This window comes from Peromyscus maniculatus, chromosome 2 (genome assembly GCF_049852395.1).
Source record: "Peromyscus maniculatus bairdii isolate BWxNUB_F1_BW_parent chromosome 2, HU_Pman_BW_mat_3.1, whole genome shotgun sequence".
Lineage (NCBI taxonomy): Eukaryota > Metazoa > Chordata > Mammalia > Rodentia > Cricetidae > Peromyscus > Peromyscus maniculatus.
In genome coordinates this window covers 146872925-146900052 of record NC_134853.1, presented here as the reverse complement: position 1 = coordinate 146900052, position 27128 = coordinate 146872925, and the positions used below count along the sequence as shown (strand labels likewise).

Genomic DNA, 27128 nt, shown 5'->3' with positions numbered 1-27128 from the left:
GACCGTAAGTTAAAGGGCATCTTCCATCCCCAGTTAATACCATGCCTGAGGCCATCCTTGGCTACACGAGATCCTTTCTAAAAAACAACAACAACAACAAAAAAAAGAGCTGGTTTTACATCCACGCTATCCCTTGATCTGTGGTCACTGTGAGGCCAGCATGGCAGAGCTCAGCACCTTCATTTACAAAGCAAGATGAAGAGGTTTGGAAAATTACATGACCTGTCCAGAAAGGAGGAAGCTGCAAAAAACGTGTAGATTTATGGGGCTGGAGGGAATGGCTGTTACCATGCCATGCCAGCAGGAAGTTTACTTGGAAAAGTGAAATCAGACCAATTAAAAACAAATACATAAAAATCAGACACTGGTTTGTGGGAAGGAAGGAGTAAGACCATCTGAAAGCTTGGCCTTTCCCGGACACCCTGGAAGTGATAGAGATGTGTGATCCAGACTAGCACATCCTCGAGAGCAAAGGGAGCGGTTCTCAGGATGCTGAAGGGACAGCTCAGTGGATGCTGAGACTGTCTCGGACACCCCAGGATGCGTGGTCCTCCAATCACATTGTGCAGAAGATAGGAAAAGTCTGTAAGGATACAGGGCACTGAGGAGCACTAGCATGGACAGCAGACAGGACTTAGGTCTGCTTGGTGAGGTACAGATGGGGAGGGGCAGCATCAGCTGGACCCATAACTTTGAAGCAACGACCCTGCTCATCCTTATCTTCCTGTGGAAGCCCAGGCAGGATGTAGTGGTGGGCAGTGGCATGACCTTAAGGACCCCTGACTCCATCTTCAAAAAGGAAACCGGATTTACAGAGAACCAGGCAATGTCAGCAGGGAGAGGGTTGGAGTGCAGATCAGTGGGAGTCACTGAGAGGGCCCACTGATGCTTCTAGAAAGCCCCTTGGCACCACCAGCCACAGGGGTCAGAGAGAACCTTTTGCTCAGCACACTTAGATTTACATGTGGTCCAGTGTCATTTATCCTAGCTAAGAGTCATTGACCCAGAAAACTTCTGGCTGCTGAGACAGAAGGAACCTGGGGAAGACAGTCTCCCCATTCATCACCACCATCCTTCCCAGCTCTACCTCTCAATGGGGGTGAGTAGAGGGAACCACCATGTCTGATATCTATGAATGAGGGCCCCAGTGATTGGCAGAACCCAGGTGACTTCAGTCCTGGCCACACACAGACTTCCTTCTCCTAGGGAAAGCACAGAAACCAATGGCCATAAGAGAACTTCTAAGGGAGGGGGCGGTTGACAGAAGTCAAAGCAAATCTTTCATGTGAATTACAACGGAGAACAGAGTGAAGGTTTTTGGTCCTGGTTGCATAAGGTTAAATAGAGCAAGACATCTTCGATGCCAGAGGAAGATGTGGCAGAGGGAGGCGCTGAGGTCAGCGAAGGTAACCCGGGAAGGGAGGAGGCACTTCTCCAACATGTGGGCCGGGGAACCCCGACATGTGGCTTGTGGGTTGTGCAGACATCCAGCAACGGTGTGGGGGTGAAATTGGGGTATTCTTTCAGAATCTATAGGAAAATGACAAAGAAATCAAAGTCTTGAGATAAATGAGAAGCAATGCAGAGGATAGATGGGGAAATCCAACCAGCAGACACGGGGAATTCCAGAGAGGGAGGAGAGAAAATCCCAAGGAAAAGAGTTTAAGAACAAAGACACCTTGTAGAGTTGGGGCTCAGGCTGCAGCAGCTCACCAAAAGCACCAGATAAGACAAGAGAAAAAAGTTTAACCTGGTGGGCTGTTCAATATTCTACATCAGAAAACATGAAAGCCCCATGGACGGCAAAGCATTGGTGATTCACAATGATGAGGACTCAGCTTGGATCCCAATATGAAATGCTGAAATAGGATGGAGCAATCTGCGTGTTTTTTTTTTTTTTTAAGAGAGAAAGCATGTGGCCTGCAATTTGATGTGCAAGCAAGTTGGTGTTTATGTGGTATGTCAGAGGAAGACATTTGTGTATCCTCCAGGGAACAGAGGGAGGACTGTAATTCTGAGCCCCATGTGCATCTTTAAGGGGACAGAGGGTGGACCATGATTCTGAGCCCCATGTGCATCCTCAAGGGGACAGAGGGAGGACTGTGATTCTGAGCCCCATGTGTATCCTTAAGGGGACAGAGGGAGGACCATGATTCTGAGCCCCATGTGCATCCTCAAGTGGACAGAGGGAGGACTGTGATTCTGAGCCCCATTGAAAGAAAGAACTAATGGAGAGAAGCCAGAAGCTAGCAAGGAGGAAATTCTGCTAGGGAAAGATTGCTAACCCCAGATGAGGGGTTGTCAATGAGGTAACACCCAAAGGCCAATGTCAAAACTTACCTTTGGGTGAGAAATTAATGATTTAAAGATAGTTACTAAGGCCATTAGCACAAAGCTCAAGTGTGCAAATGAAAAACTGAAAACTAGAGACGCATCTGGCGTGAATGGAAAAGCAAAGAAGTACCTTCCCAACTGGGAAGCCGATCCCCAGGGAGGACAAAGCAGGCGGGCAGACACCAGCACTAACATCTCACTGAGGGAAAAGACTCCCAGAGAGGAGCAAACACGGAAACTGTCAGAAATACAAGAAGCCCTTCCCTACCCCGGATACCACCATTTCCACGGAAGACGTTTTAACACACTTCTCTCAGCCACTGCTCTATCAATACAAAGTCACAGCAAAGATGCTGAAATGGAGACGGAGACTTGAAGCTTTTCTCCAACCCAGCACACCTTAGCCACGGGGGTCACAGTTAAGTGAGGAATCAGACTTGAGTACCGCTCTCCTCCCTCCATCTCCCTCCTCCCCTTCTGTCCTCAGCTTCCTAGTTGTCACCCCTTCATTTGTCCCCTTTCCTTCCTCCTCACCCTGCCTTCTCTTCCCTTCTTCCCATTTCTATTCCTTCCTTCTCTTTTCCACTGTCATTTCTTCCCACCCTGCCCTTCCTTCCTTCTATTGACTTTGTACACCTATATCTATTGCCCATTGTCCTAAACACACTCCCATTTACCCTTATCTGTAAATCATGCTCCTTTACTTCTACACTTTTAGATACAGTCTATCAGAAAACTCTGTCATAAACCAAACAACGCTCTCAGCTCAGAAAGTTAGGTCAGGAAAAACACAGTAGTCATCCATCTGCCTGTTTGTCTGTCTCGATTTTTTTTTTTTTTTTTGAGACAGGGTCTTACTACCTCAACTTGGTACTCACTCTGTAGCCCAGGCTACCCAAATCCACCGCCTCTGCCTCCCGAGTGCCGGGACTAAAGGCATGCACCACCACGCCTGGCTTGTCTTATTTTCGTGAGACAAGGTCTCTCACTGAAGCTGCAGCTCAGCGGCCAGCTCTCCTCTTGCTTTTACTCTCTGCCCACTGGGGTACAGGTGCGCGCACTGCCACACACAGCTTTTTATGCTGGTGTTGGGGATTCAAGCTGAGGTCTTCATGCTTAAGCATCAAGTGCTCCTACCCACAGAGCCATCTCCCAGCCCAGAAGAGATAGTCTTTTCTTCTTTTAATTCAAAGGGATTTTTAGATTTATTTCATATGTATGAAATTTTCACCTTCATGTATATATGTGCACTATGTGTGAGCCTTGTGCCTATGGAAGTCAGAAGATGGTATCCAGTTTCCTGGATCTGGAGTTACAGATGGTTGTGAGAGACCATGTAGGTGCTGGGAATTGAACCTGGGTCCTTGTCAACAGCAACAAGAAATCTAAACTACGGAGCCATCTCTTTAGCCCCAGAAGAGACATTCTTAACTCTTGGGCAAGAGAGTACTGTATGTTAAAGTAGTATATATCGGACAGTGTGTATCAAAATGAACGACACAGAGCCCAGATGAGTATAGTGCTGTAAGCATGTTCAAACTGAGCACACTGTTGTGAACATGCATGGTCTTGTACAGGGAAAGGTACAAACAACGCTTCCACCCAGGAAGGCAGGACCAGAAGAACACAGTAATTTGGAGAAGGAACAGAGGAGAGAATTCATGAAATAAAAGCAGTGGCTAGTTAGAAAGTAACAAACTCCACAGAAGTACTGATCAATCAGAGCAATAAGAATTTCCCAAAGCAACAGAACCCCATAAACCTCCGGCACAGCTAATCAGAGAAGGGGACCGTGAACACAGGGCACAGCACTCCAGAGACAGGGGACATACGCACCGGAGCCAGGGGCATTAAAAAAAAACCATCCTCGCAAGCACACAAATGACATTGCTCAAGTGAGGAGAAATTACGAAATGAATTTTACCAAAAGATAAAATATTAGCATTGAAATTAAAATAATATACCTGGATAGAACAGGAACCATGGGAGGAAATCAAAGAAAACCAACCAAGGAGGAGGAAATAAAACAATGAAGCAAATTTATTTGCAAATGATGGAGCCTCTCACCCAGCGGCTGAGAAAGCGTCTGTGATATTAGCACTGTTGAGGACGGTTCAATGGGTTTAGAAGAGGAATGCACTCTGAATGCCAGTCTTAGAATTGATTAGCAAAGACCGGCTAGAAAACACAAAGGGAGCCAAAAGGACCCATTTATAATAAGAGAGCAATAAAGACAGCGGAAAACCTCCAGGAGATAGCTGGGAATAAAGCTAAGAACAGCGACAAATCGCCGCTGTTTGAACGAAAGTGGCAGCCTGACCCCCAAAGTTTCCAACAGATAAATGCAGAGACAAGTCATATTCTCTCTCGGTTGGGAACAAATGTTAATATAAAGATGCTCTCTCCAACATAATCTACACATTTTGTGAAATTCTAGAGATGATTCTTACGTTTTTTTTTCTTGTTTTGCCTCTGTGTCTTATGTAGCCTAGGCTGACCTTGAATCGGCTTTGTAGCTGAGGATGACCTTGAACTTCTGATTCTTGTGTTTCCACCACCCAACTGTTGCGATCACAGACCTGCACCATTGCACTGGGTTTATGTGGTGCTAGGCATTGCACATGCCCGCCTTTGTGCATGCCAGGCCAGCACTCTACCAGCCGAGCTATACTGCCCGCCCTATGCAATGTTTTAAACTGACCACATATTTCTAGATAATATTTGGAGGTACAAACAAGCAAGAATGGCCAATTAAAAAGTTGTAATAGCTAGTTGTGGTATTGCATGCCTGGGAGTTAGGAGGATGAGAACTTTGAGGTCAGCCTGGGCTAAGTAGAAAAACCTGTCTCAAAAAAAAAAAAAAAAATCAAACCAAAGAATGACCATAAGGATGAACAGGAGCATACCTTTTAAAGTAGTATGACAGGGCTGGAGAGGTGGCTCAGTAGTCAAGAGCATCTGCTCTTGTGGAGGACCTGAGTTCAGTTCCCAGCACCCGCATGACAGTTCATAACCTATCTAACTCCAGTTCTAGGGGATCTGATGTCCTCTTCTGGCCTCTTTGGACACTGTATCATGTGATATACTTCTACACATGCAGGTGGAACACCCACACACATCAAATAAGTCTTTGAAAATGTTATTATGACACCAAGTACCATTATAGCTTTATAATAACCAAAACCTGTACACAGAGGAATTTACACTTGGAAGAAATAGATTAAAAGTAAGGAAAAAGACCCAAACACCATAAAAATTAGAATATGTAAACTTGGCACTTTGAAAATTCATATCAGAACAACTGATTAATTGGTTTGCGTCTCTGTATCAAATAAAAAGTCAAAATAAAATCCAGAGAAATTAAGGCAGATTGACAGAACTGAAAAGAAACAGAAAACAGAGTGTGCATACGAAGGCATAAATGATGAAAGAAAGATCTACTTGATATCAAGGGGCATTTCAATTTTCTGATATCAAAACATACCCTGAAGAAAATTACATAGAAAATGGCAAAATGGAAGGAAAGGCTTCTTACAGTGTGTGAGACTCCTATGGTATAGGATGTATTTTGCCTGTAGCCATGTGGGGTTCTACTTCATGTAAAAGAAGATGAGGGCTAATAGAAAAATCAACACAAATTTGCCACAAGGATGCATTGGGCCAATAAAGACATTATTAAAAAGGTTACCACCTCACCAGCAATAAAAAAAGGCAAATTAGAAAATGCTATACTATTTGCATATCTCAAATTTGCAACTTTTTAAAAAATTACCTCACTTTTGGAGAACAAAGCTGCAAGATCTTTCTATCAGGGTTATTTGACAATCTGGACAAAAAAGCCTTAATGATCTCACTGTATTCTTTGGCTCAGCCACTCGTAGATACTCTGAGGTGCAGTCAGGGATATGGATGAAGATATCCGCATAATGCGATGAGTTATTATTCATAATGCAGAAGCAAGCTAAATGCACAGCACTAGAGAATTTGTTATATAAATCTTAAATAACTATAGAAGAAACCACTAAGCATTAAAACTATAAAAAAGATACATAACAGCGGAGGAAAGTTCATGGTGAGAGTAATTACAATGAAATATATATATATATATATATATATAGTTTTATTCAATAAAATATGGAAAAGTCTGTCTACATGGATTTGAAGAGCAGAAGGACACGCATTACACCATGGCAATCACTCGTTTGGAGTGTTGTTTATTCAAAACGTTCCCTTATGATGATTTTGGTTTGGCCCCAAATTTTCTACAGTGAAAACACAACATGTCCATAGCGCAAAGAAAAGGTGGGGCCTGGGTCCTCTGTTCTGTGTGGCCCTTTGACGTGGACACACTGTAGCGGGCTATGAAACAGCGCGCCTTTGGCCATGATGCCTATAGGGCCTCATTCCTGGCAGGAGTCCTGGGATGGCTTAGCCCCCCCCCCCACCGTCCCGCCCCGACCCCTCCCCAGCCCTGGGTACCTGTGTGAGAGCCCGAGAGAGAGCTGAGTAGCCGGGAGTGCTGGCTGTAACCGTCGTGGACCTCCACTATGTCGTTGAGGGCTGTGTGGAAGAAGGCAAACTGGCCAAACACCACTGTGGGGGAGACAGGGCAATCAGTGCAGAGGCTGTGCAGGCCGCCGAGCGGTGTGTGTGGGGGGAGATGGGGATCTGCTGGCCTTGGGCCCGGAGGAGAGAAGCTAGAGGGGGTTGCTGGTGCAGGCGCCAGCAGCAGGGCCCTCTGCTACAAGGTTAGCACGCTGAAAACACTGGGTACGGGGGACACAGACCAGGGGGCGGCCCTGGCTGGTCTTCTCCCCAGGGGGTCACACCTGCACCCAGGGGCAGGCCCGTAGAGGTAGACTAATTCTTACTCTTTTCTACAGGACAGCTGCAGCAGCTACTTGAGGACCTGCAAAGGCTTCTGGTGCCATCCTCTACACCCCCCCACCCCCGCCCCATCTTAGGAGCCTGTGATCACCTGAATTTTTCTTCCATTTCCCAGACAACCAAGTCGGCCCCTGGACACCAGCTCTTGGGTAAGAAGAGGTATGAACAGTGTACAGAGCAGACAGCATCTCCACCCTACTCACCCAAAAGGGGATATGACATTCACCCAGCACCCACTGGGTGCCAGGGACCACACTGGTTGTGTGCACTGTCTTATTTGACTGTGGCTTTTGCAGAGATTATTCATATTTTGTAGACCAAGAAGCATAGGCTGAGGTTAAGAGTTCTGGACCATCCGGTTAACTTGAGTAGGGACCCCCATGAACTCAGGCCTCTGGTCTGGGAACAGCAGGGATGTCCTTAGCCCTCTTCTCTCTGCCAATCAGTGCTGAGGGGTGGGGTCACCGTGGACATAGCTCCCATCCACCTGGCTACACCTGACTCCCACTGTGGGCAAGAGCCAGGTAGGTCCCATTCCTGGTTTGGCTCACAATCTTCAGCTCACAGGAAGTAGGATATGTGTGTGTTTGTGTAGGCTGTGTGTGTATGTATATTGCATGTATTTTCTTAAGGCCACATATTGTGTATTCTGTGTATATGTTATGTATGTTCCATATATGTTGTGTGCTAGGGCAGAGAGGGAGGGATTCAGGCCGTGGGGTTAACTGCTTGGTCCAAAATAATCTTCAGTTGAATGTGGCAGCCACGGCAGTAATCTTAGTTCTTGGCCTTGGGTGGAGGAGGAGCGGAAGAACGTGGGGAAAGGGGAAATTGGCACAGCACTGGTACCAGGGGTCTGCAGTCCCCAGAGGTGAGCAGGACACACAGGGTTCCTGCTTTCTTCTGATCTGCATTTCAGTGCCTCTTCCCGCCCAAGCCCACACTTAGCAACTACACAAAACTCTCAGAGAGTGTTCTTTAACTCCTAGGGTAATGCGAGAGCATGGCAGGGCCAGGGCGAGGGGGACTACTCCTGAGGGGGCATCACAGAGAGGTCTCTGGCAGTATGATGTCGGCACTGACACCTGAGTTGGGGACACGTCATTTGTACCTAGAGGAGAAAGTCTGCCACTCTTCCTGGGCTCAGGGGGGGCCTCGCTGGCAGAGAGGAGCTACCTGGAGCACAGCTCCTTGGCAGCCAGAGTCCATGGGCAGGTTTCGGCTGTGCGGTGCCAGCTCGGGGTGGGTTACCGGCAAAGGACTGAGCTCCTCGTCATAAGGAGAAGTGAAGCGTGGCACTGGGTGCCAGCTATCAAGGGTCCTCGACTTTCTGGACAATGTTTCCTGACTTTCCTCAGTGGATTCCTGTGGGCCTAAAGCTCCTGCCTCAGGGGGAGGGGTGTGGTAGGCGCACACACAGCTGAGGGTGCAGGGGCTGGGGCAGCGTTACGGGAGGGGCTGAGACCGGGAGTTACAGGAATGTGTCTCCCGTCTAGGTGGCAGAGGCCTCAGCAGGGCAGATGGCCTTGGTGGGTGGCACTAAATGCTTGCCGAATGACTCAGGCGTCTGGGCCCTGCCCTGTGCTCTTCCTATCCATGTCTGAGAAGAGGCAGCCTGCTTTCCCAGCTGCTCAGGGTGACAGTCCTGATTTCTTCAGTCTGGCTGTCATGAGATCTGGAAGTTTCTCTGACTTTTTAGGGCAGATGATTGCCTCATGGGTTTCTTTTTGCTTCCACTTATAGCTGCTGGAGTCGCCTCAGATGGGCAAGTGGAATGATGTGGTTCCCAGTCCCTTCCTGCTCCCAAGCCACTCTCTGCCAGGTCCCCCAGCAGGCCTGGATCTGCAGGCCTTCTAGTCCCTTCAGTCTATGCAGAGGAGACTCAGGGCCCCTGGCCTTCATCAGCTCTCTTCACCAGTTCACTTCCCTCCTTCCCAACACACACACAATGCCGGTGTGTGCCTTCTTTCTCCTCCCAGGCAGCCCCTCCCTCCTGGTGTATTCCACACACTCTGCTGTCCTGCCTGAGAGGCTGTCCTTCCAGGTCTCACAGTGGAATTGGGTAACTTGGAGGAGTCTGAGGGCTTGCCATTTTGGAAGAAAGAGGGAGGAGCCAGAAAACATAGAAGTAAGCCAAGGAGACTCTACCATAGTCCTTGGGCACGGTGACAAAATACAAGCAGGTCTGTCCACTGGTGTAGTTCTGGGGGTAGTTTGGGGACAGGACCACTCCATCTGAACCCACATACTGTCCACCACAGGGAGCTGAAAGAGAAGCCAGAGAGGGGCCTGGTGACTTGGTGACCTCCGATCAGCTGCCCATCTTCCCTTCTCCCAGCCCGAGCCTCTGGCCCTGCCCAGGCCAAGGACACCTTGTCCCTAGCCTGGAATCCACCTAAGGACACACATCAGCCTTTGTCCTCTAGGTGTTAACACTGGCATGGGTCCTTGAGGGCACACCCTTGGGGCTCACATCACGGAGACTTTGACACTTATATGCTTCTGTGTAGGGCCTGGGCGTGGTCTTTGGCTCCATGGTTGATGGATGAAGGCCCTGACGTTGACTGAGCAGGAGGCTGAAGATTCTCTTCCCACACTTACCTTCTGGGGACCACTCAGCCTAGCTGCCTCCTGTTCCCGTCCTTGGTGCTAGCCTTGCCCACTTATTCTTTTTCAATTGGGGTGGCCCCCATGCTCTGGGGGTTCTGACACACGGGAGTTAACACAAGACCACCTTGTGTCCTTACTTTACTTACATCCCTCTGCTTTACAGACATCATTCAGAATGTCCTCAGCCCCAGGAGTCAGCCCAAGGTCACCTTTATTTCCCCTTTCCTGGTGGGAAGATCCTGGAGGGCAGGCCTACAAGCCTTGGTTGAGCTCTCTCTGAATGGGAGTAGGTACACTCAAGGGAGAGGACTGTCCAGAGAGACTGAGACACTGGGTGGATGATGACGACATCCCCCCTCCAATGCAAACCCACTTGTCAGACCCTGCTTGCTTCACAGGAGTCCCCTTGGAGGCCATATCCTGCTTCCCCTCCCCCACCACAGTCCCTTCTGCCCACCATCCGTCTCAGGCATCCCTTGGCCTTTAGACCCCTAGGGTCCCAGGCATCCCTTGGCCTTTAGACCCCTAGGGTCCCAGGCATCCCTTGGCCTTTAGACCCCTAGGGTCTCAGGCATCCCTTGGCCTTTAGACCCCTAGGGTCCTGGCTGTTCTCACCTGTGCAGACTGGCCTCGGGTTGTTCCACAGTGGCTTCCCATCAGGCCCCAGGATGCAGCTCAGGGTGGCGGCGCCCTCAACCTCGTAGCCTCCGTGGCAGTAGTAGGTGATGGAAGAGCCCAGCTTCAGGTCAGAGCCCACTCGAGTGCCGTTCTTGATGGAACCGGGGTCAAAACACGACTCTCTTGGGTTTTCTGAAAACCAGAGAGACGAACAGAGTGAGTGAGGGGGTGGGCAGGGAATGGTTCATTAGAAACGTATGAGCAACACAGAAGGGCTCAGGATGACCAGTCAATTCTCCAAACTGTGTTAGAGATTTGAAGCTGGCAATGGTCTTCAGGATTGAGGCTCTCCTCCCCAGTCCTTGCTGTGACCTACAGAGGAGGAAGTGAAGTCTTCACCTTGGATGTTCTTTTTCATCTCTTTGCTGGCTTCCCCAAGGGAAGTAAGAACTGCTCTGCCTGCAGTGAGCCTATACCACTGCTCACATCCTGGGGGAAGGCAGGGGTCAGGATTCGGGCCCAGCCGCTGGCTCCTCTCTCACCCCCAGCCAGCATAAGCTAGCTTCCTTGACTTCCTATCTCCAGCCACAAATCCAGCAACAGCCAGCATTTGGAATCGTCTCTTTCTCCTCTTCATCTTTCCCTCCACTGTGCTGGCCTGAGGGTGGAGCTGATAGCTGCTCCACAGGCTCATATATAGGGCACTAAACTCAGATGGGGGTGGTGGAAAATCTTACTCCACCTCTGGTTGGATGCCCCAAACCCCTGTGGTGTTAAAAGCTCCAATATAGGTTTCTAGGTCTTCACTGGATGCCAAGTGCTCACCAATTCATTGAAGTAATGGTGCTCTCTGTCTGGCCACAAGACTCTTAGGTGTGTCCTCTGTTGCAGGATATTTGATTGCACTGTGAAACTTCAAGACTGTGTTAATAATCAATCAACCTTGGATCAGAGGGCGGAGCCAGTGACCAGTTGACAGGAATTAGCCATAGAGAGTATGGAGGAGCCAGGATAGAGAGATGCACAGGAAGGAGGAGGGAGGGACTTGCAGATTTATGGTCTTTTTGGTTTGGGATGGCTGGAGAGATGCTCTCTTGCTGGGTCTCAGGTCAAAAAGGAAGGTCAGCTGGGTGCTTCTCAGTCCCTTTGAGCTAGTATGTTTTCACCCCAACATCTGACTCCTGAGTCTTTATTGGTTAATAGAACAACAGAGACTTAGTTAAAAACTGTATTTGGTGGCAGTGGCAGGGCTATGACCTGAGCAGGATGGTGGTAACTACAGGGCATGGGGGTGGGGGGTGCTGCAGATGGTAGTTAAAATATCAGTAGATACAGGTACAGCCACTGTATTGGAGGCAAAACAACAGTCTTCACAGGCAGGCAACTGTGGATGTACCCAAGTCATTTACTCTTTTGACACCTCTCTGCACCACACTTGGTGTTTCCTAAATGTTGGGAGTACCAGCTGGGTGCTGGGTATGCGAAGGAGACCTGGCACTATGGTCTTTTTTTTTCCCAGAGAAGTCCCAAGCAGTCCTGGAAGGCAGCCCTTACTCTCCGCGTGACAAGCTTTTTCTCATTCTTGTCATCAGGACTGTCAGCTAGGCAGTGGCAGGACACAGCTAAGGCCAAATGGCACCAGGAACCTGTCACTGGCCCACGGGGTTTGCTTAGAGTGTCGATGGAGGGCGAGAATGCTGTGCGGCTCCTAACGTGTTAGCCTCTTTGGCAGCCGGGCTCTGACACGGAATGAGTAGAGCTAAGGAGGGACGATACCAGAGTTCAGAGGTGAATGGCTCAGGAGAAATTTTGCTGAGGGCAGTCCCTGTCACCTGGGTACCTTTTAGACTGCATATACACATGGCAGTTGTTGCTTGAGGCTGTCACTTAGCTGCCAATCAGCCTGTTGAGTGATGGAACAGGACCCCGAGGGTCTATAAACCTGTCATGTCCATCCAGCTCTTACATTCAAGCCTTTCTAATTTCCCACTCTTCGAGTCTTCCCCATACAGCTGAGCATGCACAGTCCTGGGTGTGTGTGCTGCTGGGGCTCACTGGATCCAGAGAACCTTCACTTGCCTGGCAAAGGCCCCTTCCTCCTCAGCATACTGTGTGCCCTGTGGTACATCACTCTGACCCCTGCATAAAATCTGGTCTTTCCTTATGCCCGAGGCTCTGGCTAGACTATAAATGGCCACTGGGTGACCCACATTCCAATAGTAGAGATATGCTGAACTGTGATCATAAATTCATAATGAGTCAAATCATATTTGAAATTAAGAAATGGAACCAAGCTCACACAGAGTCTGAATCAACTGTGGTTCCTGCTTTCCATTTCCCCTTCCAATTTCCATGATGGAACCCAGATTGACTGACAGTCCCCAGGCACCAGGTAAGACCTACATATTCCAGGCTCTTGGGCAGCCAGGCCCGACCTAGGAGATGGAAAACACAAGCAAAACCTTCTGCTTTCCTTGGAGGAGACAAAGTCCTTCCAGGCCTACAGGCCCGGCAGGTGCTGCTCCATCATCCCCTCTGTGACGTCACCCCTGTTGTTCCTTTGCTGGCTTTCTCCAGACGCGCAAGCCTCATCGATGACCCCGACATTGTGAATTCACATCCACTCACATTTCAGAAGAGGATGGGCTTGCCACCCTGAGTGATATCACACTAATAATAATGATGACAGCCCTGCACGTAGGAATATCATGGTATCATTCTTAAAGCCCTTCCAAATCTGTCACCTCATCTGTGTCCTCCACAGGCAGAGCCAGGTACATCCACACTCAGGAGCTATGTGAAGAATGTGGTGATCAGAGAAGCAGAATGGGTTCCCCAAGCCATTCAGCTAGTGAGAGATGGAATGAGGACCAGAAACAGATCTGCCGCTGGCCAGCGCTTGGCTGTAAATAATAAAACAGGATGACTAAAACATCACCATCGTGGTCATAAATAAAACCCAAGCTGCCCAGAGCAGCGGAACAAAAACAGCTTCTCTCTGGTCTTCACAGATGAGGTCCCTTTCTGATCTTTCGAAGAGCAAAATCCTGGGGCAATAGTCAAAATGGTCCACCAGTCGGGGCTGGTTAAAAGTCTGGATGGTGGCCAACCAGTTGGGGCTAGTTAAAAGTCCAAATGCTGGCCAACCAGTCAGGGCTGGTTAAAAGTCTGGGTGCTGGCTAAGGACATGGCTCAGTCAATACATTTTCCCCCTAAAACATGGGATTCAAGTTTAATCCCCAGAACCCATGTACAAATTCTGGGTGTGGGATTATGGGCCTGTAATCCCAGCTCTGGGCTAAACTAGCCTTGGCTACTTGGTGAGATATGGACCAATAAGAGACTCTCTCTCAAAGGAGGTAGAAAGCACTCTTGAGGATGAAATGGGAGGGAGACCTCTGGCCTCCAGATGCACACATACACACACACACACACACACACACACACACACACACACACACACACACACACACATATCTTTGAGTTATAATGGAGTCAGGTCCTCAACTATTTTGCTCATGTTGAATTATCAATGTCTGCACTGGGAACGGCAGGAAGTAGGAACTGAGTTAAGTCCCCTTTGGATGAACTGTGTGACACACATGCATGGACACATTAGTCTCTTCTGCTTCAGAAGATGTCAGTGCTAACATATCATTCTCTCACACTTTCACACTTTCACACTTTCACACACACACACACACACACACACACACACACACACACACACACACAGAGTCTCTGAATCTTAACCCTCTGCAACATACGTTTTTTCTTTGGGCCCTATGTTGTAGATAATGTTCTAGAAGATAATAACTTGCCAGGTTCACAAATCAAGGAAGAAGTGGAGCTCAGATTTGGGTAACGCCACCTGGGATAATTAAGGAAGAAGAGAAGGTCGAAAGGGGAATAATGGAGTAGAAAAATGTGGAGTGCCTGGGAGCCCGGAACACTGTTCTGACTATTAATAACCTCTGAAGAGCACAGGGCTTTTGATACATGCCAGGTACTGTACCAAAGCCTTCAATGAACAGGATCATTGAGCTTTGTAGCTTTGCTGTGAAGGAATTTTCCTGCCATTATTTTATGAATGAAGAAGTTGGGGATTTTGAGAGGTTAAGTAACCTACCTAAAGTCACCCAATTGCTGAGTAATAAACATGAACTTAATCCAGTAAACTGGAAAGCTGTGCTTTTGCCCAGGCAAGGACCTCGGCCATTTTTGTGAGGGTTTATTGACACATGGTTATGCACATTTCTTTCTGTTTTGTCTGTGGCTGCTTTAGGGCTCTAGGGACAGAGTTTTGTGTCCGTGACAAGCAGGCCTAGAATACTTACATATGCATGTGTGTGGTGTATGCACATTTGTGTGTGGCATATGTACATGCTTGTGTGTGGTGTATGCATATTTGAGTGTGGCATATGTATATGCTTGTGTGTGGTGTATGCACATTTGTGTGTGGCATATGTACATGCTTGTGTGTGGTGTATGCACATTTGAGTGTGGCATATGTACACGTTTGTGTATGGTTATGCACATTTGTGTGTGGCAGATGTACATGTTTGCGTGTGGGTATACACCAGAAGAAGACATCTGGTGTCTGCCCTACCACTTTCCACTTCATTCCCTTGAGGCAGAGTCTCTTGTTGATCTTGAAGCTAGGCTGGCATCTAGCCAAGCTTTAGCACGTCCCCGTCCCTGTCCCTGACTGCTCTGGGATCACAGGTGCGTGGGTAGCCATGCCTGGTTTTTAACGTGGATGCTGGGATCTGAACTGAGATCCTGATGCTTTCTCTCCACGTGTTCTTACCTATGGGGTCATCTCTCCGGCTTCCTGTTTTATTTTTTATTATATGGGTGCTTGGGATCCAAATGCAGGTCCTTGTGTGTACCAATGCTTTACAGACATTGCCGTCTCCACATCACACCCCACCATGCCCCAAGTGAGTTTTCAACACATGCTCACGCCCATTCCTTTATCTTTTTGTCTATTTTTATTTGAGCCCTACAAGGACAGAGCTGAGAACCTATGACAGGAAAATATTTATTATCTAAAATATTTGTTATCTTTAAGAAAAAAATAACCCATCAATTCCTTCTTTTGACCTCTCCATTATCCACGGGCCTAATTCCAAAATTTGATGGCATGAATTGGAGAGTCAGAAGGATAACAAGATGCCATCAGGATGTATCAGATGGTAACCAGTCTGTGGCAAAGTGCCAGCGTCCAAGCATGAGGACTATAGATTTGCACAGGCTGCCCTGTCTCTGTGGGGTGGGTCAGCTCGGCTGTGGTTTGCATGTACATCCCAAAGGTTGACACTTGGTATCCAGTGTGGTGATGTTGAAGTGATGGTGAAACCTTTAGAAAGTGGCATCTGGGGGGGGGGGTCAGGTCAGGGAGGCATTGCCTTTGAAAAGGATCAAGGCAATTCTAAGGGTACCCCAGTTATAGTGGGTGGTTATAGGAACAGGAAGCCTGGCTCCTGTGGTTTTTTTTTTTTTCCAGCTTTCTGCCCATCAGTCTGGCCATGTAATCTCTAAGGCATGGGTTCCCTCCACTGCGGTGCTGTTCCCCCCCCCCCCGCCCCCCCCCCCCAGGGCTGCAGAAGAGGTCAACCAGAAGGCCAGACCCAATCTTGGACTTTCAGCCTAAAACTATGAGCCATAAACTTTTTTCTTTAAAAAGTACCAAGCCTTGGGTATCTGTTGTAGCAACAGAAGATGGAGTAGGGCACAGTCAGTTTCCCAAGATGGTGGAGGCTCCAGCTGGGGTCTAGAGGAAGACTGAGATTCAGCATGAACCCCTACAGTGTAGGGGAATACCCAGGAAGGTGTCAGCTGATGGCTATCAAGAAAAACTACGAGGCTAAAGCAGGGTTAGAAATGACCCTTATAGAGGAGGGGAGAGAGAAATGGGGATTTGAAGACAGAAGCAGGATGCCAAAAACCTGCTATTACCATACTCTCTTAGCCCTGGGGTATGAGAATACATGAGACTAAGTCACCTAGGGGCGGGATCCCAGGGAAGACAATCCTCTGTAAGAGAGCTGCAGGCTCCCTGTGGTCTAGCCTATCCCCCTCCTTCTGCACCAGGTTGCTCTTCCTTTGTTAGACCCGCTGGCCCCACCCTTGGGACTCTCTAGCACCAGGCCCTTACCTGTGTAGTCGATAACGAAGCCGGCATTGCTGACAGATGCATCACTGCGGAAGGCCAGGAAGAGACTGTTGCTGCTGCTTTCAATGCGGCTTGGGAGCTGTGAGCCATAGAAGCTTCCTATGAGAGGGCTGAGAGAGTCCCGTCCATCATAGATGTGAAGAAAATCATAGCCAGGCTCCAAGTTAAATCTGGAGAACAAAAACAGCCCATCCCCACCCCAGGAAGGTCAAAGAGGCTTTCGCTGGGGAAGCCAGCCCATCATCCCATGGCACCCGCCCCTGAAGACTGAGGAGGAAGAGAGGCCCGGTGACTCTCCAGTCAGGAGAGATGATACTGGATGTGGTTTGGGGCACAGATGGCAGATTCTAGTCAGTGAGTGTTCTCGGTTCTGTAGCCAAAGACCTCAGGTTCTGCTCACGCAGGAGGGAAAGCAAGTTGCCAACTCCGGATATGAAGGGGAGAAACCGGCCGCTCTGAACCCAGAGCTCTTACCAGACTCAGGGGCTCTGCGGCCATGCTGGTTTGCATTGACTTTGGTAAGAGCACGGAGCTACCCAGGGAGCCATCTCCTCCAGCAGGGACCTGCTGCCATGAAAAGCCTAGTTTCCCCCTCTTCATCTCACGTCAGTCATGGGGTTCTTCAGTCTCTGCCACCACTTGGGTCCTAGCCTCACCTTTAGATGTCTCTTCCTGAGCTATCCTGACCTAGTGTGGGATGAAAAGCCACCCTAAACCTCTTTCTTAGTTTAACAAATTGAGAACTGGAGTTCATGGATGTAACTTATCCCCCTAGAGTGCCTAGCAGGGGCATCTTAGCTTTTGATATTATGACACGACTGTTGTCATCTACAAATTTGTCAGGCCATATTTGTAGCTATCGTGGGACATGTGAGGCCCGCAGGCTGCAGGCTGGACACATCTGCCTAGAGTGAACATCATGGAAAATGACAGAGAGAAGTGGGGTCCTAGCACCCCTCATGCCCTGCTGAGGTGCTGTGTTAACTGCTTCATCCCCTCACTTAGGACTCCGTGTGGTCTATCTGATAGTTCTTAATGTGGGCCTGTTCTCTGATGCGTGATTCTGCTCTCAAGCACATGTCTAATAAAGGCAATTTATACTAAGTCAAGTGTAAAAAGATGAAAATAATAGAGAAGCAAATGTATTTTCAGAAAACAGACTTCTGATGCAGAGGCACGATGCCCAGGAATGGGTGGGGACACTGAGATGTACCATTTGGTTGGACTGAGAATGGAGGGGTCCCTTCTACCCTTTAGCCAAGACATGTGGTGTCGAGAGGGGGCCTCACCCGGGCTGGAACAAAGAGGGTGAGGTGAGTAGGAAAACAGAGTGGGAGTCTAGGAAGCAGATGTGTGTCCTCTCTACTTGGAATCTTCCCGCACTGGTGTTGACTGCAGGGTTGGCTCCTGTTTCTGGGTGGCATGGCCTTTTTGCCCTGGAAACCACCCATTCTTCCGAAAGCCTTCAGGGAAAGGCTCTGGCCGAGTCTGTCTTGGTCACAAATTGTAGAATGGCCTGGTATTTTTTTTCTGTGGTTTTAAGACAGTTTCACATTGCGGCTGACTGTACAGAACAGCCAGGAGTGTATAACATAAGGTCCATAAAGTGTACAGTCTCCAGGGAGGGAGTCACTCAGGCTTTCATGGTGGTCCAGCCTGAGATTATTCTGGGGAAAGCAATGAGTTTCAGCAGTCGGGACACATAGGGAATAAAGTAAGTCACTTTACTTTATTCCTGGGGGGCAGGAGCAGAGGTGAGGCTACAGGGCATGGGACAGTCTTTGAGACCCAGGAAACCACTAAGGTATTCAGTGTGGCTGGAGCTCTCGTCACAGGATGAATGGTGGCCTGCTTGGAGAGGTGTGTGTGTGTGCCAGACTGCAGGAGCCAAACTCAGAAATTCAGACTGACTTACAAGCAGGATGGATTTACTAAAGGACGGACAGATCAGGGGCCTGTTGGTTTCTTTACTTTTAAGAGAGAGTACCTTGGAAGGCTAGATGGGGCAGTGTGGCCAATATGAAGACTAGGACATTACTATGATGGAAGAGAAAGACTCAGGCCAGGCAAAGAGAGAAGACATGTGGGAGTTTGCTGGCATGTGTACACACATAAGAGGTCAACTTTGGGCATTGTTCCTCAAAGGGCTGTTCACCTTGTTTTTTGAGACAGAATTTCTCACTAGCCTGGAGCTTGCCAAGTAGGCTAGGCTGGGAGCCCCAGGGAGCAACCTATCTCTGCCTCCCCAGTGCTGAGATTACAAGCATGTACCACCATGCCTGGCCTTTGAAAGTCAGAGCCTTAGGCTTGTGTGGCAAACACTGACCAAGCCATCTCCCCAGCTCATGCTGGAGTTTTTTTGTTTTTTGTTTACTAATCAGAAGTGTCCCTAATGGGACTCTTGGGGCAGCAGCCAGGCGTTAGTGGCCCAGGGGGTGCCCCTGGAGGGAGGAGGCAGGGAGGAGATTGGGCAGATCTCTGGAGACTTGCCTGTGAATGGAATGAAGGTGGGAGTGTGGGGGTTAGGTAGAAAGGTCATGAAGACCTGAAAGGCATCAGGACAGAGGGAAGCCCTGGAGAGAGAGCCATGCAGAGGGGCCGGGGACCCAGGTGGGGCTCTTTTCTGATTTTTGTAGCTTCAGAAGTATAAGAGAAAGAATGCTAGCTGCTTCAGAAACCATTGCAAGGATTCTGTAGACAAGGGGCCTGGTACAGAAAAGACAGCCAATGCTAATGCTGGACATCCTGTCTGTCCATCTCCATCTCTGTCTCCATCTCTGCCTCACCCCTGGATCTGAGCACTCTGCCATACACCTTTGAGTACTCACCTGAGCACCCAGGTCCTCAACCCCCTAGCTTCTCGAAACCCTTGGTCTCCCACCCTGGGAAAGGTACATACATGTTAAATACCAGGGCGATGACGTAGTCCGGAGAGACGGTCACCCTCCAGTCACACTCCTTGCCTGGTGGGTAGGGTTCTGGGTAGTTTGGTGACAGGATGACTCCTGATGGTCCAGTTAGGTCTCCCCCACAAGGAGCTGAGGAGAGAAGAAGGTAAGGGTAAGGTTGTCCCTTTACCTGGTCACTTCAAATAGGTCATTTTATACTATGTATATTTCACCTCATTAAATAATAACAATGCTATTATTGTTGTTGTTCTTGTTGAGACAGGGACTTGTGTAGCCAGTCGGTCTCTAATTTGCCTTGTAGTGAAGGATGATTTTGAATTCCTGATCTTCCTGCCTCTACCTCCCAAGCACCTGATTTGACATGATCCTGGGGATAGAAGCCAGGGCTTTGTGCGTGCTAGGCAATCACTCTGCCCACCAAGCTGCATCTTCAGCTCTCCATAAATGATTTTCAATGAAGACCTGCTTCTTCCTGGCTATGCCCTTAGGGAAATTACCTAAGCTCTCTGGGCTTGTGTATTTTCCTTTTATGGTAAAAAGAGGTGATGTCTCTCCTAGGGGAGTGTCCGTGATGCTTAGTAGAGAGGTTTCATGGTCAAAATGGTGTCATCGTCGTCTGTCAGGCATATGAACGACTTGGCATCTTCCCACTGTCTTGTGTCCAGAATTCAGGAGAGCCTCATGGGTATTCACTGCATCTTCCGCGATACAGGATATCATGGGGAGCGGAAAACACCATCACGGTTGCCTGCCAAGCACTGTTGGTCTCCTTGGCTGCCAGTTCTGCTGGCATCTGCGTGGAGTCCAGATGCCTTCCAGCTTCTCAAACTTCTTGCCTAAGGATGAGTATGCACCTCACCAGGAACCAGCGTGCTACAATCCCTAACGAGTCCACAGTGGCCACCCTCTTCTAGGCTGACGGGCTTCTAGACAGATGGGAGGAGAAGGTGGCCAGGGATCCATGGAGCTACTTTCCCAGGGGCCTTCTTTAGTTTCTGCAGGCCCCAAGCAGCTCCCTGCATCCTGGCCAGGCTGTGGTACAGGGTGCTGAGTAGAGCAGATGCTAGGAGCATAAGGAGTCAAGAGCTGAAAGCTGGTGGAGACAGGATGATAGCTTCAACTGGAAACCAAGGGTGCTACCAAGGTCAGGAGTGGATGGTGCAGGGAGCTGGAAGAGGCGACCCGAAGACCAAGACAGGTGACGAGGTTGTGTGTGTGGGGGGCAAAAGGGTATAACAGAGGGCCAAAGGGTGGGCCAAGGAGTGGCTCCTGGCTTGTACCAGAGCTGAGCTGTTGCATTGCTGATTTGGTCAGCTCCCACAAGGGTGCCTAAAAGAGGTAACGTCCCCAGTCAGGCCACAGAGGCCCTAACATAGCTGAATGTTAGCCCGGAGGACTCATGAGCAGGGTGTCTTCTCCATGGAAAGATACATCCTATGAGCCACGTTGAGTCCAGAAACTCTTGCGCAGGACATGTCACCTCAGATGAATTGTTCACTCGCTCAGTCTCGTTGGCGGCTCAGCGAGCTGGGAGGGAGGACGGAGGGTGCTCTCCTGGATTATACACAAAGAGGAAACCGAGGCCCAGAGAGGTGAAGTAATTCACCTTGTCATTCTAAGACTCAAGCCTGCACATCCCGGCTCCATAGTCTGTCTCCTCCTCTGGAAGAGTATAAGATGGCCTCCAAACTGCGGGAGAGAATAGTGTCCCCCACTCCAGGCCCACAGGAGAAGCACTGGCATGGATTTTTCCCCTAGCTGACCTCCCTTGTTTTCTCTCCTTTAATGAACTTTTGCCAGAGCACAAGGTTGGGCAGGGGCCGGCTGGTTAGGACCACAAAGGTAGACTGTGATATCCCACCACAAAAAAAAAGTGGCTCTGTCCTAGTCAGGCTGGAATGGAGAAACCCTTTCCCCCCCAGCCTGTGTGGGTTATTCTCTGGGCGTCTCCATGATGCCACTATTCTGCGTCAGGATTATGGCCACTTTTCCTCTCTGCCAGCTCGGGTCAGGGGTTTCCCTCAGGCTTCTGCATTCAGGGTGAGTGTGGCTGTTTCTAAAATCCCATGACTCTTCTGCTGGGCTCTGGATCACCCCAGGGTGTCAGGATTCCCGGCCTCAGCTTCGACATGGCTTTTGTCCAGATGACCCCTAGGTGTCTGCTTCACACTTAGCAAGCCGTGTGGGCTTCTCTGCACTCTGCCAGCTAGGTCCTAGACGGGACCCCTGGGTTGGGTCACCGACAGCTTCATAGGGACAGGTGGGGGGGCACAGTGGAACTCAGTATGCTATGATGCCAAGTTGGGGCGGGAACCAGCTTTGGACAGCTCTGGATGGTTAGGAGGGAGATGGCGTGTGCTGAGGAGTAAGAGCTGTAAAAGGGCATTGGTCTGGTGTCATTCAGTCCTGGGGACAGAAACAGGACAGTGTTGTTCTTTAGCTGTGGGAATTTGGACATATTCCCCCCTTCTCCGAGGCTCCAGTTCCTTATTTCTGATGATGATGATGATGATGGTTTCTACTGGACAGTGTTGACCGGGGGGGGGGGGGGGCATGCTTCTAAGTGTAGGAAGGGCACTACCCATTTCCTGTTTCACAGGTAAAGGAACTAAAGGCATAGAAAGTTCAAGCCGACTCTGTGAGGTCACAAAGACAGTTGCGGTAAAGCCAGACTTGAACGCAGGGTGTCAGAATCCAGAACCAGAGCTCTAAGCTCCTGGGCTGACTTCACTGTGATCGCGGCTAGCCTAACATCCATCACAGATGATGCTTGACAAATATTTGCTTTCTTTCTTTGTTTCTCTTCTGTAAGGCAGGGCCATCAAGGCCAGCTAGCTCTACTTGTGGCAGACTGCCAAGGAGCTGGAAATGAGGGGCTTATCACTGGGATTTCCAATCTGTTCGTGAGAAGAGGCAAAGACATTTATTCTGCAGCCCGAGGAACACTCCCTGAGGCTGCGTGCGAAAGAATGCGCAATGAAAGCTGAATTAACCTCACTGCCCTGCTCGGTGCCCAACTGGAGCCCGCCAGCTCAGCCCAGCACAGACCTTCTCTGGGGCATGCTGCTGCGGGGCTAATTTTTCTGGAATGTATACTAGAGGGCCACAAGCTTAGGGGGCGGGGGACTTTGAATGGGGCCATGGAGGCTTCCGGATGCTCCCCAGCAGAACTCCCCCCTGCCCCGCCAATGGGATTCTGGCTTAAGGAGAAGAAGGGAGCCCACGGATTTGAACTAGGAAACAAAGAGGGGAACTGAGCTCAGAAAAGGAAGGAGATAACACTTGATGAGGGGAGGGCTTAGGTGTGCTGTCACTCTACAATGCCACAAAGGAAATGTGTATTTTCCCCCACGGGTGAGGACCCCAGGCTGAGTTGAACAATTTCCCCGAGGCCGCGGAGTCAGTGGATGGCGGCTCCTCCCCTGAACCTGGGTCTGATTGTGCCTGCAAACCTGCTTCCCAACACTGAGCTGGCTTTAGGGCCTCTTTGGTCCGTGAACCCAGCTAACCCCATTTCCACCAAGGAAAGGGATTCAGCATCCTGCTTTCAGCACCAGACCCCAGAGCCGGGACCTGTAAAGGAAAGGCCTCAGGTGTCAGGATGGCATTCCCACGGAACCTTCCAGTGTGAAGACAGCTGGGAGAGGTCACAGGAAGCCCCCTAAATCTGTCTCTAGCAGAGATGGAGCATGGGTGGTGGGAAGCGAGAGGCTTTGTGCTCAGCCTGGCGTGGGCAGGAATCTTGGCTCTTGTGTTTCTTAGCTTTGCAGTTTGGGACAAGATAGCCAAATTTGTCTATTTCGGTTTCTGTAGCTATAATGAGGGAATGGTGCTAAATTCAGAGAGCTGCAGGGAAAAGCTAAATGGGGTTATCTAAGCAAATGTCTAGTGTGAGCCCGGCACATGTACAGACTCAGTGGCTATGGGTTCTCTACTCTTCTGAGTCTACCTGCCACCCACGTGCCACATGCCCAGGCAACAACCGAGTTCATCATTTTATCCAGTGGGAAAAAGAGCCACAAACATGTGGGCACCTGGGGCATGTGGGCACCTGGGGCATGTGGGCACCTGGGGCATGTGGGCACCTGGGGCATGTGGGCACCTGGGGCATGTGGGCACCTGGGGCATGTGGGTACCTGGGGCATGTGGGCACCTGGGGCATGTGGGCACCTGGGGCTTGTGAGCATCTGGGGCTTGTGAGCATCTGGGGCATGTGGGCACCTGGGGCATGCTCACCTGGGGCATGTGGGCACTTGGGGCATGTGGGCACCTGGGGCATGTGAATACCTAGAGCATGCTCATCTGGGGCATGTGGGCACCTGGGGCTTGTGAGTACCTGGGGTTGGCTTCTCTCTTTCTGTCTTTCCTGGCCACCTCTCCCTTCAAGTCTCCTACCCAGGTCTCAGGTAGCTGGGGGCAGGATTATGGAGTCCCCTTCCTTTGTAAGCAACGTGACCTTAAGCCTCTTTTTTAAGAACCTTCTTCTGTTGAATGGGGAGATTTTTAAGACAAAGGGCAGATTTCAGGAACCCCAGTCCAGCCGGTCAGCAATTCCTTAGGAGAGGGGCAACAAGCGTCTTTCCTTTGCCTCTGGAAATCTGCTATCTTCTGGCCCGGGGTGACCAACCCATCCATCCTAGACAGATGGGCCAGAGACCAGGGGACAGGCATGCCTGGCTCACAACTCCCTGAGATCATTTTTGAAAGTGCAACATTGGTAGTGGGGTGTATGTGTGTGTATGTGTGCGTGCGTGTCCGTGTGTGTGTGCCTGTGAGTGTGGTAGGAAAACTGGGTTTTCTCTACCATTCCTCTGTTCTAAAACTCCTGGCCCCAGGCTCAAAAGGCAGCTGCCTCCTGTGTGGAGGTGCCTGGTGCCCACAACCCCAAGTCTGGAGGGTGGAGCGGAGCCCGCGGCTGCTCCTACCGATGCACGTGGGCGGGCTGGGCTGCCAGAAGAATCTGTTCTCGATCTTCACGCAGCTGATCTCTGCGCTTCCCTGCAGCGCGTAGCCTGGGTCACACTGGAACACCGTGGAGTCTCCGGCCTCCCAGCTGTCGCCACTCCGGCTCCCGTTCTGTGGGACTCCAGGGTCGTTGCAGGATGTGGCTGTGGACACTGGGGCGAGAAAACAGAAGAGTGGGGCTGATGTAGTGTCTGCCTGTCATCCAGGCTCACAGCGTATCAGCAGGGCGGGCTAGCTAGCGCTGCCCTCGCGACTGACCCCCACTGTCACCCCCCTACTGCTGGCACCAGCTGTAGGGACACCATCCTCCTTGGCCCCCGCCCCCTGCCTCCACCACAGTGTGCTGCCATTGCAGCCACCGGCGTGTCCAATGACATCACCGTCACCATTGGACCAACACCTTACTGTGACCCACATTCATCCAGCAAAGTGGATCTCAACCTGTGGGTCTCGACCCCTCACAGGGGTCACAGACCAGATATTTACATTATGATTCATCACATTGGCAAAATTATATTTATGAAGTAGCAACGAAAATAACTTTATGGTCGGGGTCATCAGTCATACCACGAGGAACTATATTAAAGGGTCGCAGCATTAGGAAAATTGAGAACCACTGATCTAGCAGGAGGTGTATTTTTTTTAAGCCTGATTGTACTGTTATGATCCCAGAAATGAATTCTATTTACAAACACAAACATTGTTACACGAAGTTTTGCTATCTCATTTAAATACCACAGATCTAACTAAGCAGAAGGGGTTGAGAAGGATTTGGAGGTGGCCTGCTAGGGTGCTGAGCAGTTTCCCGAGGAGGACACTGGGGCTCTGTGGAGGTCAGGCCTCTCCCTATGTAAAAACAGCCACGGACCCTTTGGACCTGCACCACACTCAGGGAAACACCAGATCTCTGGGGCCAGTGGCAGAGCAGAGCTCAGGACCAAGCTAAGTGGCTGGGCTGTACTCAAAACTCAGAAAGGGGGCAGGGCAGATGACTTGGGGGCAAAACCCTGAAGGCCAGAAAACCCTTGGCGAAGCTGTGTGGACATGGCGGCTGGCCTGTAGTCCCAGCACTTGGGAAATAGACTCCAGGGATCCCAGAGACAAGCTGGCTAGCTACACTGACTGAATTCAGGAGCCTTGGGTGCAGGATTTTCAGTAAACAAAACATAGCGTGATCCACGAGGGAGGACACCTGTGGGGGTGTGAATAGGTATGGCCCCCATAGACTCATGTGTTTGAACTTTGGCCCTGAGGGAGTGGCACTCTTAGGAGAGTGGGCTTGTGGGAGTAGGTACGGCCTTGTTGGAGGAAGTGTGTCACTGCGGAGGCGGGCTTTGAGGTCTCACGTACGCTCAAGCCACACCCAGTATAACAGTTCACTTCCTATTGCCTGTGGATCAAGATGCAGAACTCTCATCTACCTTTCCAGCACCATGTCTGCCTGCCTGCCACCATGCTTCCGACCATCATGATAACGGACTGAACCTCTGAAACTGTAAGGCAGCCCCAGTGAAATGCTTTCCTTTATAAGAGTTGCCGTGGTCATGATGTCTCTTCATAGCAACAGAAACACTAAGACAACATCCAACATCAAACTCTGGCCTCCATTCCAAGCAAGACATGCATGTTCATCCATCTATGAGAACATGCATTTACACATACACATACATACAAGTAAAAAAAAAAAAAAGACCCAGCGACTTAGGAGATGTTTGTGATCTGGTACTTAACCAAGTCTTAAAGGGAGTAGTGTTTATGAAGCTAGTAGTGAACTGAAGGGTAGAAGGAAGGAATAAACTAATAAAGGAATGAATGAATCAATGGGCAAATGTGGCCCGAGAAAGCGCAGCAGAGATGGTGTCATAACAGAAGGCAGAGAAAGAACTAGGAGGCGGCCGCCATACCCTAGCTGCCTCCCCAGCCCAAAGGAGATGTCAGGACCTGTCCCCACAGCATGCACGCTGTAGATCATAGGGGCAGGAAGTTTCTGGAGACCCTGAGATTCACTTACAGCTCCCTATCCCACAGTTGGGCAATTTCATTTTACATTCAAACAGAAGAATCTGTTTTGGCTTAGAATATACCATTCACACTGGCTTTTACACATGAAGCCTCCAATAGATTCTCTGCTGGCTATGCCTTCCAACCCCCGGGGAGATGCAACCATTCCGGTTTTTCTACCAGGAGCACTTCGGTAGAAACAACCAATGAGTGACAGCCCGGGGAACCTGGCACCAATGTCACTCAATACAAGGCATGGCAGGCTACCTTTGATTCCACAACACCAAAGGCAGCATTTGACAAACTACAGCCCACAGGTAAATCTGCCTCTGTACTTATTTCCACAAATAAAGTTTTATTGAAACACGAGCAATGGTCATTTGTTTCCATGGTGTCCACCCCTGCTTTCATGCTTTGAAGGAAGAGAATGAACTGAAACAGCAAGCCACGTGGACCACAAAGTCTGAAGGACTGTAGTCTTCAAGAGAAAGCGCCACTGAAGCCCACTGTATGGCGTCTTAGCTTCCTTCCTTTTCTCTTTCCATGTCTCCCTCCCTTTGTTGCTTCATTCATTTATTCCTCCTTCCCTCCTTCTTTTCTAACCCACCCTCCCCCCTATTGAAAAA

The 27128-nt window shown here is 49.7% G+C and overlaps 1 protein-coding gene across 8 annotated transcripts in view; it reads right to left on the bottom strand.

The window, feature by feature from the left end:
* Positions 1 to 27128, bottom strand: part of Csmd2 (CUB and Sushi multiple domains 2) — a 576074-nt gene that overhangs the window by 97779 nt on the left and 451167 nt on the right. For all 8 annotated transcript variants that reach the window (XM_042271897.2, XM_042271900.2, XM_042271904.2 and 5 more), the window contains 6 exons: positions 24462 to 24653; positions 19527 to 19665; positions 16610 to 16797; positions 10447 to 10641; positions 9370 to 9486; positions 6814 to 6927 (listed from right to left, as the gene is read on the bottom strand). In XM_042271897.2, the coding sequence (XP_042127831.1) occupies positions 6814 to 6927; positions 9370 to 9486; positions 10447 to 10641; positions 16610 to 16797; positions 19527 to 19665; positions 24462 to 24653 (945 nt within the window). The remainder of the gene's footprint in view (positions 1 to 6813; positions 6928 to 9369; positions 9487 to 10446; positions 10642 to 16609; positions 16798 to 19526; positions 19666 to 24461; positions 24654 to 27128) is intronic.